At 41.2% G+C, this 16,620-nt stretch overlaps 1 protein-coding gene across 6 annotated transcripts in view; it reads right to left on the bottom strand.

Moving 5' to 3' along the window:
• LOC117291125 (dynein heavy chain 7, axonemal-like) overlaps positions 1-16,620 on the bottom strand; it is a 118,953-nt gene that overhangs the window by 59,974 nt on the left and 42,359 nt on the right. For all 6 annotated transcript variants that reach the window (XM_033772661.1, XM_033772663.1, XM_033772665.1 and 3 more), the window contains 15 exons: positions 15,692-15,889; positions 14,745-14,900; positions 14,003-14,298; positions 11,751-11,967; positions 10,647-10,963; positions 9,854-10,109; positions 9,316-9,434; positions 7,673-7,853; positions 6,606-6,835; positions 5,902-6,091; positions 4,960-5,100; positions 4,201-4,404; positions 2,945-3,087; positions 1,827-2,078; positions 669-783 (listed from right to left, as the gene is read on the bottom strand). In XM_033772661.1, coding sequence (XP_033628552.1) covers positions 669-783; positions 1,827-2,078; positions 2,945-3,087; positions 4,201-4,404; positions 4,960-5,100; positions 5,902-6,091; positions 6,606-6,835; positions 7,673-7,853; positions 9,316-9,434; positions 9,854-10,109; positions 10,647-10,963; positions 11,751-11,967; positions 14,003-14,298; positions 14,745-14,900; positions 15,692-15,889 — 3,015 coding nt within the window. The remainder of the gene's footprint in view (positions 1-668; positions 784-1,826; positions 2,079-2,944; positions 3,088-4,200; positions 4,405-4,959; positions 5,101-5,901; positions 6,092-6,605; positions 6,836-7,672; positions 7,854-9,315; positions 9,435-9,853; positions 10,110-10,646; positions 10,964-11,750; positions 11,968-14,002; positions 14,299-14,744; positions 14,901-15,691; positions 15,890-16,620) is intronic.

Genomic DNA, 16,620 nt, shown 5'->3' with positions numbered 1-16,620 from the left:
TAAGAAAAATTACAACTAGAAAAACAAAAAGATGATCGCTTGCAGCTTCGAACAAATTTGGGGAAGTGATCGGTATCTCTTGTTACAGAGACAGGATACAATTTGACGAAGACTAGAGCAAGCTAGTCAAAACATTGAGAACAATTAAGAACTCACTAAGCGGTAGTGAAGTTGATAACGAGAAGACCCCTCGATCCACTAAAGCTAGAGTAGTAGTCCTGGTCGATTTCCTACCTTCCAAAAGTAACATTTCTCTTTAGAACTGAGAGATCTCCCAAATTCCAAAAAATCTACTCCACGGTAGTAGAATATTTATCTTCAAGTACGCACTAATCCTCCAATCAGATTCGCAGAATGGAGTGGTGATAAAAACCTATATTGCTTGGCTAATATCACTACCTGCGGAAAATATAGTGCGTTTGCATCCCATATCCAACTCGGCCTTTGGCCTCGTTGGATATGGGACGCAGAAGCGCTATATTTTTTCATATTCCACTCGCGCTTGTGTGATAACTTATAATAGCAAGACGAGTTCTCAATAGGACACAATCTACCGAGCAAGTAGATACACACATGGTGTTACTGCAAATCAAATATACAAGGATCGATTTGTTTTTGGTTCTCAACAAAGGGTCTCTGACTATTTATATAAATTCAGAAGCACCTACCTGTCTGTATGCTGATGTGAAGGCTCCGAGGTAGGCGACCAGACCAGAGGAAATCAGAACATCGCCGGTCAAGTTGATATACAATTCTCCGAGATCCTTGGCAGATTTACGCCATCTAAATCCAAACAAAAATAACACAATCAAGTAAAGGCACCCCCGAACAAAGATATTAGGGACTTTTCGTTTTCGACAACGGATGGTTCTGCGACGGTAAAGATGACATTTGGCGTCATCTGCGCATGCGTCGGCTTTGAGGACGGTCGTCCCTCAATTTCTATGACAGTACTTGGGATGAATCTTTGTTGTGCTGAAAACGACAACGTTTAGCTCAACAACCGTCGCAGAACCATCCGTCGTCAAAAACGAAAAGTCCCTATTGACAAAACAGGGACACCACCAATATAGGGCTAGATAGCTCAGTTGGTAGAGCGCCGGCACGTTATTCCTGAGGTCGTTGGTTCGAATCCCACACTAGTCAATTCTTTGTTCACCCCCAAAAATCAGTCAAGTGAAGTATAACATTTTAGGTCCAGATTTAAAAAACGAACAAATAACAATAACATGTAAACAAAAGAAAACACAGTCATAACAAGATTTCTGACCAACAATTGCACCACTGGCACCATAGAAATAGGACCCGGAGAATGCTGAGTGCGACATTGTGTGTGCAATTTTGTCGTGAGACCACTTTTATTGATGCACATATGCCATTTTTTTTGCCAAACAGCAGACGTCATGAACATTGACCAATGAAAAAAGTAAAAACAGTCTATGTGCGCTCACGTGCCACGTGGTGCGATAAGCCGCGTCCACAGACGACATTATTATTATTACCTGTCCCTCTCTCCACCAAGCCCACCAATAAGCTGCTCTGCCCTGTCCAGCTTCTAACCCCGATACCAGCACTAGCTATGCCTACCAAAACCACCCCCATTCCATCTTTCCAACTCACTATAACTTAACCCTTCTCCAACCCTACCTGTCCTTCTCTCCACCAAGCCCACCAATAAGCTGCTCTGCCCTGTCCAGCTTCTGAGAATACCCTATACCTCCCAACTGCTAGACAAGCTATCTAACAAACAACTCTATTCCATATTTAAAACCCAGTCTACCACGCCCTTCTCCACCTCTCACGAGCTTTCTCGCTTGAAACCTTACCTGTCCTTCTCTCCACCCAGCCCACCAATAAGTTGCTCCGCCCTGTCCAGCTTCTTGGAGCAAAGGTCAACTTGGTTCTCCAGATCAATCTTCTTCTTTTTGTTGGCCTCCAGTTTATCCTCAAGCTTCTTCAGTTTGTCTTGGACCTCTTTCAAGACGGCTCGTTTCTTCTCCAAGCCTTCCATGGCGACACGGAGCTCACTCTCGGCTGCCTTCAAGGCTAGCTTCTTGGGGGCTACAACCTTGGCCACTCTGTGGTGAAAAAGAAACAATGCATTCAACTCGAGTTTATGTACTCTAATTTTTTTTATTTTTTGGGCAAGTCGTCAGCCACACTTCAGGGTGCGGGCTACAATTATTTATTTTTTCCCAGGGGCCGTTGCCGTCTAATCCTGGGGCTGAAACAGGGTTACCCCTTTTACAGTCCATACGGATGTAGGCTTGGGTATCATCAATCTGAAGCCTGGCCGGTAGAGCAGAAAGCACTGCCTCCCCAATTTTACGTAGCAAGTGTCACGACCGGGATTCGAACCCACACTCTGCTGATCAAACACCAGTGCTTGAATCCGGTGCTCCTAACCGCTCGGCCATGACACGCCACGATGGAATACATCTTTGGAAAGATTGAATTGAAACAATTTTCCGAGACAAGTGCACCCCTGTGGCCTCTTAATTGTCAAAGACCAGTAGTCTTACTATACTGACATAAAGTAACAAATCTGTGGAAATTTGGGCTCGATTGGTCATCGATGTTGGAAGGAAATAATTAAAGAAAAACACCCTTGTTTCAGAAATGAGTGTGTTTTCAAATGCCTGAGAAAGGCTTCAGGCCGAAAGTCTTTCTCAAATTGAAATATTTTCCTGAAAAATAACCTCTTTCTCAATAACTATGTTACTTCAGGAGAAGTTTTTCTCTAACAATGTTTTATACAATCAACAGCTCTCCATTACTCATTTAGAAGTAAGTTTTTAAGTTTGAATTATTAAATTTACTCTGCAGTAGCAAAATATATAGCCACACAAAACCTCTAAACAAAAAAACCTACCTGGCAAGTAGATACACAAATGGTGTTACCACAAACCAAATTGTATACATGCTATATTTGTAAGTGACTTACTTGTCGTAAGAATCCATCGCACGGACCCATTTACAGAGACCTTCAGCTGCAGTGGAGGCATTCCTAATCTTGTCTGGGACAAAGTCAGGGTTGGTGATGTACTTTGAACGGATCACCTTGATAATGCTTGGCTGAATGTTATCCTGAAAGTGTAAACAAAAAGCAACAAGTTTTAAAACAAAATTTGTGGAATTAGAATCTTTAGTTTTGGGATGAGCAAACAAACATTTATGAGAATGGGGTATGGACCTTTGACATCTGCATTAGCATGTTGGCGCTCTACCAATGTCCTATCTCCTTAAACAGCACTTATGTTACATTTGAAAGTGTTGAGTAGTTGCATCTCACATAGAATAGCCTTGATGAACACAAGAAACAGAAACGCGCAGAGATACAATGTTTTTGCATGGTTTATGAACGTTTTTTGCATATTGAAAGAAAACCTCAAGGCTGCTGGCATTAATGTTCAGCAAAGAGAAAGTAACGGGCCCAATTTCATGGCTCTGCTTACTGTAAGCAATAAATCGGCGCTTACGTAAGCAAGGAATTCTGTGCTTACGGCAAGCCCATTTCACAGGTTAGCAGAAAATTTTGGTTTCTGCGCATGTGTACTCTACGTTACTAGGCATTCTTCGCTTACAAGTGATCATAAGCGCAGAATTCGGCGGTAAGCAGAGCCATGAAATTGGGCCCTGCTCTGAATAGGACAGCCTGGTGAGCTGCAGTGCAAGCTGGATCTGCTTCAGCTGATGTGGCAAGAGCAGCAGACGCAGATGCTAAAAGAATGTCGTCGTCATGAACGAGAGCTTCCCTCTGCCATCTACTGACTGCACACTACCGAATGTGTCACATCCTGAATCAGACTTTTCTCACACGAAAGAGCTTGTGGCCGGCGTCCTGCATCGGTCACTTGAACCAATTAACTTTACTACGGTGTCATCCATCTTGTGAACGAGCTGACAGCCTCTATTATTTTTTAATTCAAAATTATTTTTGATTTTCGTTACTTCTTTCTTTCAACCCACCCACAAACACTGTTGAAAAAAGAAAATCAACATTTGTAAACATTGACAATTCTCCTGAAGACAAGCAGAGTATACTGTTCGAAAAGTCAAGAACAAACTGGCTCTTTTCAGAGCCACCACTCCTTCACAAGAGATTTTACTCATGGTTGTACCCGCAAATTTACTATTCATATTTATATTTATAGTTACTCCTATTGACAATTCTGATTAGTCCCTTAGATAAATACTTACCTTATCATAGTCATGGAGCGACTGCAGGAACTTCATATCTCCAAGCAACCTCTTGCTAGGTGGCCAGTAGTCTTCAATCTTCTTGCCTGAACCTGATGGATCTGGTACACGGTCGGGTTTCATGCTCTTCAGAATACAGACAGCCTCCATGACCAGACGGACTCCGGCCGGTGGGTTTTTCATCGTCTTCACAACAGTTACATCCTGTGGGAACGATGATATAATGTTGGGTTGTTTACAGTCAATGACGTCATACTTGGGGTAGTCAGACTGCTTTTGGATAGTTTGTTTGCGCAAAATTTTTGCATTTTGACACAACAAGCGTGAAGGCAGAGGAGTGACTTTTGGTTAGAAGGAAAACAAAACTTGTGATGACCACCATCGATGATGAGTTGTGCATGCGTGAAAGGCTATCATTAGCACCATCGATGATGAGTTGTGCATGCGTGAAAGGCTATCATTAGCTGAGAGTTTTGCGCATACATGCATAAATGCGTACACTTTTCCATTGTTTTGTTAACAAAGATGGTGGTCAATGCATTGACAATCATGTGCAATCCATCTATCAGCATTGGTGGTTTTTTTTTTCAGCACTTCCCTTCCACGGGGTAGATCATTCCATGGTGCTTTAAAGGAATAGTTCTCATAATTCAAAACGTAGCTCCACATATCTTGCAGGAAATAACACTGAGCCCGTTGATACAGCCCTTAGGGGTCTGATAAAGCGTTATGTAAGAACCTAGTGTTACTATTATTTACCTGTGTTGTGAGGGTCTGCAGGGCAGATAGGGCAGCTTCTAAGATGGGTATAGCTTCGGAGAGCTCTGCGTCACACTCATCTTTAATTGCTTTGGCCGCCATAGCTTGCTTGTTAGCTATTTCTTCATCTGCTTTCACAATCTAAGAAAACGACAGAACAATAAAGTCATTATTATGCAAATATAGTTGCCCTTAAAGGCAGTGGACACTATTGGTAACTACTCAAAATAATTATTGGCATAAAACCTTTCTTGGTGACGAGTAATGGGGAGAGATTGATGGTATAAAACATTGTGAGAAACGGCTCCCTCTGAAGTGCCATAGTTTTGGAGAAAGAAGTAATTTTCCAAGAATTTGATATCGAGACCTCAAGTTTAGAACTTAGAAATCAACCATCTAAACGCACACAACTATGTGTGACAAGGATTGTTTTTCTTTCAATAATTATCTTGCAACTTCGATGACCGATTGAGCTCAAATTTTCACAGGTTTGTTATTTTATGCATATGTTGAGATACACCAACTGTGAAGGCTAGTCTTTGACAATTACCAATAGTGTCCACTGCCCTTAAAGGGTTTGGTACCTTTTGTAGATCAAGCTTTTGGTCACACATGAATCCCTACTCACTGGGGATGAAGATGAAAATAACTTAATTATAATACCTGTAGAAGATTCAGCTTAATTAGTCGCCAAGTTTTTTAGATAAAAAGTGAAAATCACAGAGCAATGTTTTCAGGAGAGTCACGTTTATTTTCATGGAATTGTTTTCATGACATTGCACCCCAGCAAGTAATATTTTAAGGGAAGCTTTCTAGCATTAATATTTATAAACTGTGTGAGTTTAATGTAAATCTGTGGACGTTTGTATTTTATGGCGTACAAAATGTACCCAAACCCTTAACTTAGAGAGTGCACTTATTTGGAGGGCGGCAACAACATACCTTTTCAGTTTTGGCCACTTCCACCGAGTCTCGTTCAATAATAATCATGATGTCGTCAACTTCTTTGCTGGCGACAACCAACTGCGGCTGAAGTTCTTCCAGCTCTTTCTGCATAGTGGAGACCTGAGAGGCAGCATTCTGTAGTTTCTCAAGACCCACTTCATAACGCTTCTTGTTGCGGTACACAATACTGAAAGGGGGAGAAAGAAAACAAGGCCATTAGCCAGGGTTGGTTTGGAGCAAGAACACTTTTAAAAGCAGTGCATAACAAACAAGTTTATTATGACTTTAATTTAGTTTTTTCTCGAAAAACTATGTCACTTCAAAGGGAGCTGTTTCTCACAATGTTTTATACCAACAATCTCTCCCCATTACTCGTTACCAAGTGAGGTTTTGTGCTCATAATTATTTTGAGTAATTACCAATAGTGTCCACAGCCTTTAAGCACTGTATACTCGGTAGTTTACCGAGTTTAGTGAAACAAATCCACAGGAATAACAATCTTTTAATAAGTTTATTATGGATCTGAGGAGAATGCAGAATCAATCGGCGGAGGGATATCAAAGCAAGAGTACAAGAAGAGGACAGGTGCGCTGGGTTCTTTTACGTCAATACACAACACACGGAACCTACAGCGTGACGTCCCAACCGAAGGACGAAGCAATAACAACATAGTGTCTTTCTGAAGAATACAAGTAACTTACTTTCTGTTTTTTCCCAGCAATGACTTAAAGGTGTTGATCAGCTCCAAGTAGGATGTTGGGGTGACGTAATTGTGTCTCTCCAGCTCGCTGAGGAAACGTTCGGAGAGCATGCGTGTCGTTGTGTGAAACCTCTTACACATGTTGATACAACCCTGTCTGATGTCATCATCGATCTCGATGTCATCAAGGAAGCGAGCTGCTACAGCCTGCAACGCATCCTCGGGCCATGACTACAAGTGGATTAGTGAAGAAAACAAAGCATAGGAAGAAACTATAAATAAATAGTAAACTTGCGGGTACAACCATGTGTAAATCTCTGAGGGTGAGTGTTGGCTCTGAAAAGAGCCGGTTGGGTCTCGATGTTTCGAACAGTATACCCTGCTCGTCTTCAGGAGAAACAAAGCAGAAACATTATTTCTGTGGATGTGTTGGTTAAATAACACCCTTCTCTTTTTGATAAGTGCACTGGAGTCTTTTACATACAATACACATCACACAGGACCAACTGCTTAAAGTCCCATCCGAAGGGCGCAGCCATAATGTGTCTTGCTTAAGGACACAGGTGTTACGACCAGGACTTGAACCCACACTCTGCTGAAAAGAAAAACCCGAATTTGAATCCAGTGCTCTTCTCCCCCTTGGCCACGACCACACCCAAAGTTGAACAATACACACCAGTACAAAGTACAGCCTTCATGATTGAAGATAGCCGCACTGCCAGACACACCAGGGCAAACCCCTTCTCTTTGCGATAAGTGTGTATTGGGGTCTTTTTACATGTGTTTTTATAACAACGCATGTGATCTACAGCTATACGTCCAATCTGAAGATCGCAGCAATGGCAAGTGTCAAGCTTAAGGACTGGAACCCACACTCTGCTCAACAGAAACACCATAGCTTGAGTCCAATCAGCTCAGCCTAGACACGCCAAAGTATACAAAAACACACAAATACTATTCCCTTAGTCTGTAGCTGGTCGACAGCGTTTTTGTACTGTCTTGTTTTCCTTCTTTCTTCAGCGCCTTGTATCCTTCGGCAAATTAGTACTTTACTAATTGTAGGTTTACCTGGAACCAATCAATGGTACAGCAATTGACGAGGGAAGGGAATTTTCTGAGTCTGTTTCTGAAGGCGTCTCCAATGGGGCTCATTGCCAAGACGATATGCATCTGCTCTCGTACTCTCTGGATGAACATGTTGAATAGAGCCAAGGGTGTGCCATCGGTCTGCTTGGACTTCTCTCTTTGTCTGCAGCCATAAAAAGAACAATTTCAGAATGGCATTTCCAACTGCTTATGGTTTTAAATTCACACAGTACCAAAGAGAATCGTTCATCTAGATGATGATGGGTTCAAATAATCAAGTGTTTGTGTGAATGGATGCTGTTCGCCAACACAAACATACACCATAATATAGGTTTTCTTGGTCAAATTCGGCAAATGAGCAGCCATTTTCATGCATTCGAATTAAAGCTGTTTTGCCTCTCCAGTTGTTACTGCGTTTCAAATTCAGAATTCGGCCGTTCAGTTTCGTTTCAGAGTCGAGTCAAATTCCTTTAGCATTCTAGTCAATTTAGCGTATCGACATTCTTTTTCGAGACACACACTCAAGAAGCGACTGCGAATTTGAATGCTGCTTTGATGAATTATTAAACTGAATGATTATTTTGTTAAATCGAATGACGCAACATTACATTTGACTAATCATAAAAGGAAATCGAATGACCCTTTTCAGTAGCATTCAATTTCGCGCGAAATAGAATAGCTTGATGGTTAAATTGGCTGCTCTTTTTCCGAAATTGACCGAGAAAACCTATAATAACAAGCTTCTGAAACAAAGCCATACTTTGAGCGAAAACACTTTAAACAACATTTATCACGCAACCATTAACTTTGCCTGTACATTAAGGTGATTTTAAGTTAAAGGTTACGAATATAAAAATAAGGGAATCAATCTGTGGTGAAGAGGTTTTCAACTAGTGGTTTAATCCCAACAAGGCCTGGTTCTTGATAATTTTACCGAGACAAAGTGGAGGTAAATTATCAAGAACCAGGCCTCGGCAGGTTTAAACCTTTGAAAACCGATTCAACACACTTTGATTCCCATTCATAAATACCTTTTCGGTCAAAAACATCAACACTTTTTGGTCAAAAAGTAAAATAAATGCTTTCAAAACAACACCCCTCCAGCTACGAAATGCCCTCCGCCGCCCTCGGGTAAGCAACTCCTTATAAAAGAATGATGTGCGCGTCGCGCGTATCGCGTGATGTGGCACAACTGTTTCAGCCGTTGCTCTCGACCAATAGGAATGAAGAAACTGTCTTATAAGAACAGGTGCAAGCTCACGTGTCACGCCCATGTTTTCAACACTTTTTACTGGTCATAAACAAAGGTTTATACACACCCACGTGACGCGCTCTCCACCAATAGGAATAGCGAAACTGTCTGAGGAATTTATGAATGAACATTTATAACATGCCACGTCTGTCAGACTTGACACTCCTCGCGCGACTGAGAGCAAAGCCAGAATTGCAGGAACGAAAACAACAGACTGGTTAAGTTAGCAATTACGAAAAAAGTAGGTTTTTAACTGAATTTTAAATTTTTTACATGAGGTTTCTTTTCCGAGTTCAGTAGGGAGTCTATTTTACAGAGTGGCTATTGATTGGTTGACCTAAGTTTGTCCCTGATTGTGATTGGCTGGACTCACCTGTCAATCAGTCTCATCTTCTCACAGATCTCTGCTTTTTCATCATTGGGATAGAGGTTGGGAACCTCACCGGCGTTCAGGAGGTTGTTGATGTCCTCTAAGAATGACTCTTGCTTAATCTGAAACAAACAGACAAAATATTTACGGAGGAGGTCATCGTAAAGAAGGGTTTAAAGGTCAAACTCAGTTTTGTGAATCAAACTCAGTTTTGTTTTGGCATCGATGCAATGCAAAATTTGTAACCGGTTTTTCACTATTCTCTTGTGACCCAGATGGCCAATCAATCTCAAACTTCTACAGGTTTGTCAGTTTATGTTTATGGTCTGATGCTGGATTAGATGAAGTGCTTACACTGCCAGCAGCTGTTTTGCTAGCAAAACCAATTCTGTCATTTTCTTTTAAATGGAGAAAACCAACGCAGTCAAATAGGAACTGAAAGCCCAATCCACATACAAGACTCCCGTTTGAGGCGGGATTTGAACCGTATAAATTGTATAAAAGACCGAGTGTTCTGTTAATTTGGATCTTTTTTACATACCTGAGTATCGCTGAACAGGAACACACCATGCTGCTCTCCTTCCGTAGACTTCCTCAGAATCAATTTTAGATCTTCCCTCCATTCTATCATGGTGTAACTCTTACCGATCTCCACTTGGAACAGCTCATACTCAGCCATGTGAGCGGCTAGACGGGTCAGGGACTGACGACCGCTGCCGCCGACGCCCACCAACAGGGCGTGTCCACGAGGCTGCTTGATGATACGGGAGATACGGGAGACATGCTCCAAAGCAAATCTGCAAGAGTAACATCATAAAAGTAAAGGTCATATTGAATGTTAATTTTTAAAAGAACTATTTTTTACTTAACAAAAAAATTAAAACATTGGACAGATACTGTAGTCAAGGGAACTTGGCAAAACTCCCACAAGTGGATATAAATGCCACACTGGCAATAGCCAATCTCTCTCATGAACAAACATCGGTTTAACGTCTACGATTATGAGTTGCACAAATCAAGAAATTGTGATTCAGAACCTATTCTAGTCATTGTGTAATCAGCAGGTAACTTGGTAGGATTCGAATCCACAACCTTGTAGTTGCAAGTCATTAAGTCTAACCATGGACCACGGTGACCTACGGCGCAGTGATTAACCAATGGCAAATTTAACCAAAACAGTTATTGGTTACGACCGCGAAAATGCAGCCCAAAATAGAATTATCAACTATTCAAGTACTGACCACATTCTTTAGGGCTCAACTTGGTAATGACGTGACTTGCTCTATCACTGAGCAAAGCGTTAGAGTGGGAAAAGATGATCAGTACAGGTTTACCTAAAGAGAACCAGATTCATGGGTTTCTTGCTGAGGTTGTTGAACTCTTCAAGATGGCTCTCGGCAATCTTCCTCAACTGCTCCACTTGCATCACCTCGATGTAATTCTTGTTCTCATTCTTTGGGTCGGTGAAGTCACAGAACAGGAGACTTCTAAGGTCGTCCTCGACAACTTTGCCGTCCTCGTCGAAATCGAGATGGGCGAAGAGTTTGTTGAAGTCCTCCTTCAGGTGGGTGCCGGTGACGTCTTGCATGAACTTGACCAGCCAACTACGGTCGTTATCGTCGACGAGACGATCATAGTAAACACGGAACACCTGATTGTATATTAGAACAAAGGATCGTTAATTATAGTTAAGGCAGTCTTATTGGTTGAAATAAGGGTATGAAAGAGTAGGTGACGAGGTCTCAAATGGCTATATAAAACCGGAAGGGTCTTGGCCAAGAGACAACAAACTGATTATCGCAGGGCCACAATATGCAAGGTTTCATTTGTAGTTATAATCTTTAATCACCCTCACTTTTCATCACAAATGGATGGAAAAAGTGACCGTGGGTGTGTTTTGGCGGTCAGAACCAATAACTGTTTCAGTTGAACTTCCTATTGGTTGAGCACTGGCCAGTGACAGAAACAGTTATTGGTTACGACTGCCAAGACGCACCTCTGTCTTTTGTGTCTATTTGTTTCATCAAAATTTGAGAGTATTTGGAAAATTAATAATTCCACACAGGTCAAAGTAATGGTAGAAAAGAAGTTCAAACTTTGATGTGTTTCTTGTTCTATTTAACATTTACCAAGTCAGTTTCCCTTGTGGTTTATAACTTGGTATTTGAAACAAGAAAGTTGCAATTCCCCTTGCTGCTGCTTCCTGGGCTGTATCATTAACTTGGATGAGATCCCTGGCTACACGGCAATTAACAGTTGCGTGGCTTCTGACTGGCACCCCCAAACAAAGATATAGGGAGACTGGCAACATAGCTCAGCACATTATACTAGAGGTCATTGGTTCAAATCCCGCTTCATTTAATTTGTCTTTGTTCAACCCCGAATTATGAAAAATAGTATCTTAAGAAAAAAATAAATCAACCCCCAAAAATCTCTACCTCGTGCACCCAGAGCCTCTTCATAACTGCTGGTGTTTCAAAATAGTCCGGTACAGACAGTAATACACCCTGAATCACACGCGCAAAGTCTCGTAAATTGAAGAGATAATGTGACTTGGCTGGGGTAGGTAGCAGGTTGGCCATCGTTGCTTTGTACACCTGGGTAGTGGCGTTGACGATCTGAGCAGCTACGGGCGCAAACTCTTTGGCAAAACCCCTGGGAAAGATTCAATTGAAAATCATTTGAATGCGGTGAAACAAACAAAAATCATAGAAAAAAAGGCATTGTGGGTAACAAGAAAATGCGTGTTTGAGTGGGGTAGATATATGGGATAGGGTAGAAAAGTTTGTTAGGTGGATGTCACTTCATGGTGGCATATGCTAGGTGATTTTTTTTACAAAGCATTGCTTTAGTCACTCTACAATTTCATTTTAATTTTGTTAATGAGAGATCACCTATCATCACAAGGCCACGAATGGCCGCTTCAAGGTGAGGGCTACATGAAAATAAGTTTGAACACAAAGTGTCTCCCTAACTCCTTAGTTTCTAAAAAGTCCTTCCACCCAAATCAATTTCCGCCAGGGGCACGTTGCTACCTACTCCTGGGGCTGAAACAGGGTTACCCCCTTCACAGTCCGCAAGGATGTAGGCATGGCTGGCATGGGTATCATCCACTAGGAGCCTGGTTGGAAGAGCAGAATGCACTAACTTCCCAAATTCTTACAAAGCAACGACGATTAAGTGCCCTGCTCAAGGGCACAAGTGTCTTGACCAGGTATTGAACCCATACTCTGCTGCTGACAGCACCAGAGCTCGGGTCTGCTCGGCCATGACATGCCATGTTGCATATTATATCTTATATCGTAGCGGTACCTGCTGCCAAAACATAGGATTCGAACTGCCTCTAGCTACCGGGCAACCTCGGTAGTCTAGTTGGTAAGACACTGCTCTAGAATTGCAAGGGTCGTGGGTTCGAATCCCACCCGAGTAACATCCCAGGTCAAAATTCTAGTTGAACCTAGTTAAACTGTGTTTAACTGGAACTAGTTGAAAACCAGTTGAAAAACTAGTTAAATACAGTTAAAACCAGTTGGTTTAATATGGAAAATGGACAGACACCAACTGGTTTTTAATTTAAACTTAGTTGAACACAGTTAAACCTAGTCCAAACCAGTTGGCTTATATGGAAAATGGACGAGTTTGGTCACTATCCAGTTGAACCAGTTGACCCCAGTTAACTGGGTTCAACTGCAATTTTGACCTGGGATGCCTGTGATATTTTTTTACATGACTTGGGAAAGTACTGAATATACAGTGCTAACACACATAGGTGTATGGGGGAAAAACCCAATGCAAATTCAACATCTCTTATATGTTGCCTATTGTTGGCTCAGAACTATAAGGTCATTACTGGAGTTTGTGTGGATTTCAAAAAACCGGTTTACATATTTTCGAGCTCCCGGTAAAAGGAGTTTAGCGATCAAGAGTGACCTGCAAAGTAATAAGTGCCAATATTCATTTTCTAAAAGAAACATTAATTTCTAGATTTTGATTTGTTTTTCTTCTTCAGAGTTTGATAAATTTTCAGTTAACGCCCTTTTGTTGAGAATATGAAATTGCTACAGCCTGTATCGAATAACCCCTTTGTTGCTATGAAAGTGGCCATGTGGTAGGGCAGCACACATTTTTTGTTATGCCACATGAAAGACACAGACACACTCACAGATGCCATGTGGTGGGCAGGTATTTGAATGGTAACGTCATATTTGATACGGTCTATTAAAGGCAGTGGACACTATTGGTAATTACTCAAAAGAATTATTAGCATAAAACCTTACTTGGTATCGAGTAATGGGGAGCTGTTGATAGTATAAAACATTGTGAGAAACGGCTCCTTCTGAAGTAACATAGTTTTCGAGGAAGAAGTAATTTTCCCGCGAATTTGATTTCGAGACCTCAGATTTAGATTTTGAGGTCTCGAAATCAACCATCTGAAAGCACACAACTTTGTGTGACAAGGGTGTTTTTTCTTTCATTATTATCTCGCAACTTCCAACGACCAATTGAGTTCAAATTTTCACATGTTTGTTATTTTATGCACATGTTGAGATACACTAAGTGAGAAGACTGGTCTTTGACAATTACCAATAGTGTCCAGTGTCTTTATCGACCTTATAGCACTGAGCCAGAAATATATAACTTAAGCTTTTATCTTTCTTTCTCTCCCCACACACACAAGAATTTGTCTCACCTGGATGAGATATGCCAAGACATAATCTTCTGGAAGATGGTATCCATAGTGTCGTCGTCAAACTCATTAATGGTGATGGTGTTAAAATGACGTAGGAAACGCGCCGTGATGACGTTACGTCCACCTCCAGGCGGTCCCATCGCAGCCATCAGCTGGATATCGGTCAGTTTCATGGCCATACACTCCTTGTGCTCGTACCAGTTCCAGTGGTCAAGCCACTGGCGAAGAAGTTCAATGGGAGGCTGGGCGCCATACTCCTCTCTGGCCGGCATGTTCAAGTCGTCAACGAAGACAATCTGGAGAAGAAAACAAATTTCAGATGAAAGGAACTGAATTTCCAGGATCAACTTGGTCTTGACCAAGGACTCAATTTCATAAAGCCTGTAAGTACACAAACTTGTGAAGCACACAGAAGTTTTGCTTAAAAGAAACAGCTCATCATCCAAAATTACGTTAAGTTTACATTGTTGTGACTGCTGCCTCATTCAATTTCTGCTTAGCAGCTTTGTGAAATTGGGCCAATATTACATTTTATGTAATCGCATTTGTGTTTCTTCAAATACTGCATTTGGTAGTTCATGGCATAATTTTGTTTTACCATATTGTTGGAAAGAAATATTTAGCTATGAAATATGTTGTTAGCATCATCTTCCCAAGTTTTAATTTTATTGAAATGTTAACTTTCAAAACTTGATTTGTGTTATACAAAAACTGGAATTGTATTTAGAACGAATTGACTTACAGTTTTCTTTCCAAATGGCGGTCCAAAGACACCCTTACGTCTTTTGTCCAGCTTAGACATGATAATGTTCTGGGTTTGGTTGGCGCTGGTCTGAGCCGAGAAGTTGATGATGATCGGCTTGTAAACCTCCTTGTCTAGCTTAGTCAACAGAAAGTCCTGCAATAGAGAATGAAATGTAACACGTGAAAATACCAGGAAAGATCTCTTTAAACACAACGGGCCAATTTCATGAAGCTCAAATGTTTGGTTAGCTCGGAGATCTCCTGCTAGGCAGAAACCAGCATCCAGCCAAAGTGGAATGTAATTTACATGTATAATATCAGTAACAACAGCAACTTCTTGGTACATGAAGACGTCTTGGCAGAATCTGTATGGGGTGTTATGTAACAAACATTGACTGCTTATACTCTTGCTGTGTTTAAATTTATCAATCCCTCGGTGATCCTGGAGCATTCCCTTCTTCATCGGCTGTTTATCAGGAAAATCAAGCCCTAAAATATATCCTTAACAATATTTTATCATATTGTCGTACCCTATATACTTTCATTAGACAAAAATAAAATTGCATAATAGTGTTTCAGTTGAATGATTCCGAAGTGTGTGTACAAGAACATAGATTTGTACAATAAAGCTCATGTAACTACTTTGCGACCATTCTACAAACAACACACATCAATACATTTTTAAACATGTAAATGGGGGGGACAAGTTTCAACAGGAGTGCGTTTTGGCGACCCCAACCAAAGCCCAACCAACTCAACAAGTCAGTTACCGGTTGGTCTGAACAGCATCGTCACCGTGCTCAACCGAACACGCGAAAAATGCTCAACCGATAACCAATGTTTCTGGTTGGGGGTCGCCAAAACGCACTCCAGACATCCGTTAAAAATCGAGTGACTCAGTAATTATGAACAGTAAATGTGAACAGTAATTATGACTGTACATACCGTGATATAGACTGACTTTCCAGTGCCCGTTGGACCAACAAACAGGCAGGGTTTCTGATGTGTGACTAACATGTTCATCAGAGCTGTGGCTCGTACTGTCTCAATGGTTGGGACAATGATCTTATTGGCCTCGGCGTCTTTCGGGATCGGAGCGGCATCTTTGATTTCTTCGGTCCAACGCTCCCAACGACCTATGCCCTATAAAGAGGAAAATATTTGGTCATGGGTTATTTCTTGTTTACGCCGGATGGCCCCAGAATAGTACCTACACTTTTTGATTTTCTGCTGTTGTCTCTGTCTGTTTGTTGTATTCTAATGTGTGATCAAGGGTTCCCATTTAGTGAATTTCTGCTGTTGTCTCTGTCTGTTTGTTGTATTCTAATGTGTGATCAAGGGTTCCCATTTAGTGAATTTCTGCTGTTGTCTCTGTCTGTTTGTTGTATTCTAATGTGTGATCAAGGGTTCCCATTTAGTGAATTTCTGCTGTTGTCTCTGTCTGTTTGTTGTATTCTAATGTTTGATCAAGGGTTCCCATTTAGTGAATTTCTGCTGTTATCTCTGTCTGTTTGTTGTATTCTAATGTGTGATCAAGGGTTCCCATTTAGTGAATTTCTGCTGTTGTCTCTGTCTGTTTGTTGTATTCTAATGTGTGATCAAGGGTTCCCATTTAGTGAATTTCTGCTGTTGTCTCTGTCTGTTTGTTGTATTCTAATGTGTGATCAAGGGTTCCCATTTAGTGAATTTCTGCTGTTGTCTCTGTCTGTTTGTTGTATTCTAATGTGTGATCAAGGGTTCCCATTTAGTGAATTTCTGCTGTTGTCTCTGTCTGTTTGTTGTATTCTAATGTGTGATCAAGGGTTCCCATTTAGTGAATTTCTGCTGTTGTCTCTGTCTGTTTGTTGTATTCTAATGTGTGATCAAGGGTTCCC

Source organism: Asterias rubens, chromosome 6 (assembly GCF_902459465.1).
Source record: "Asterias rubens chromosome 6, eAstRub1.3, whole genome shotgun sequence".
Taxonomy (NCBI): Eukaryota; Metazoa; Echinodermata; class Asteroidea; order Forcipulatida; family Asteriidae; genus Asterias; species Asterias rubens.
The sequence above is the reverse complement of the archived record's forward strand: the minus strand, read 5'-3'. Positions and strand labels throughout refer to the sequence as shown.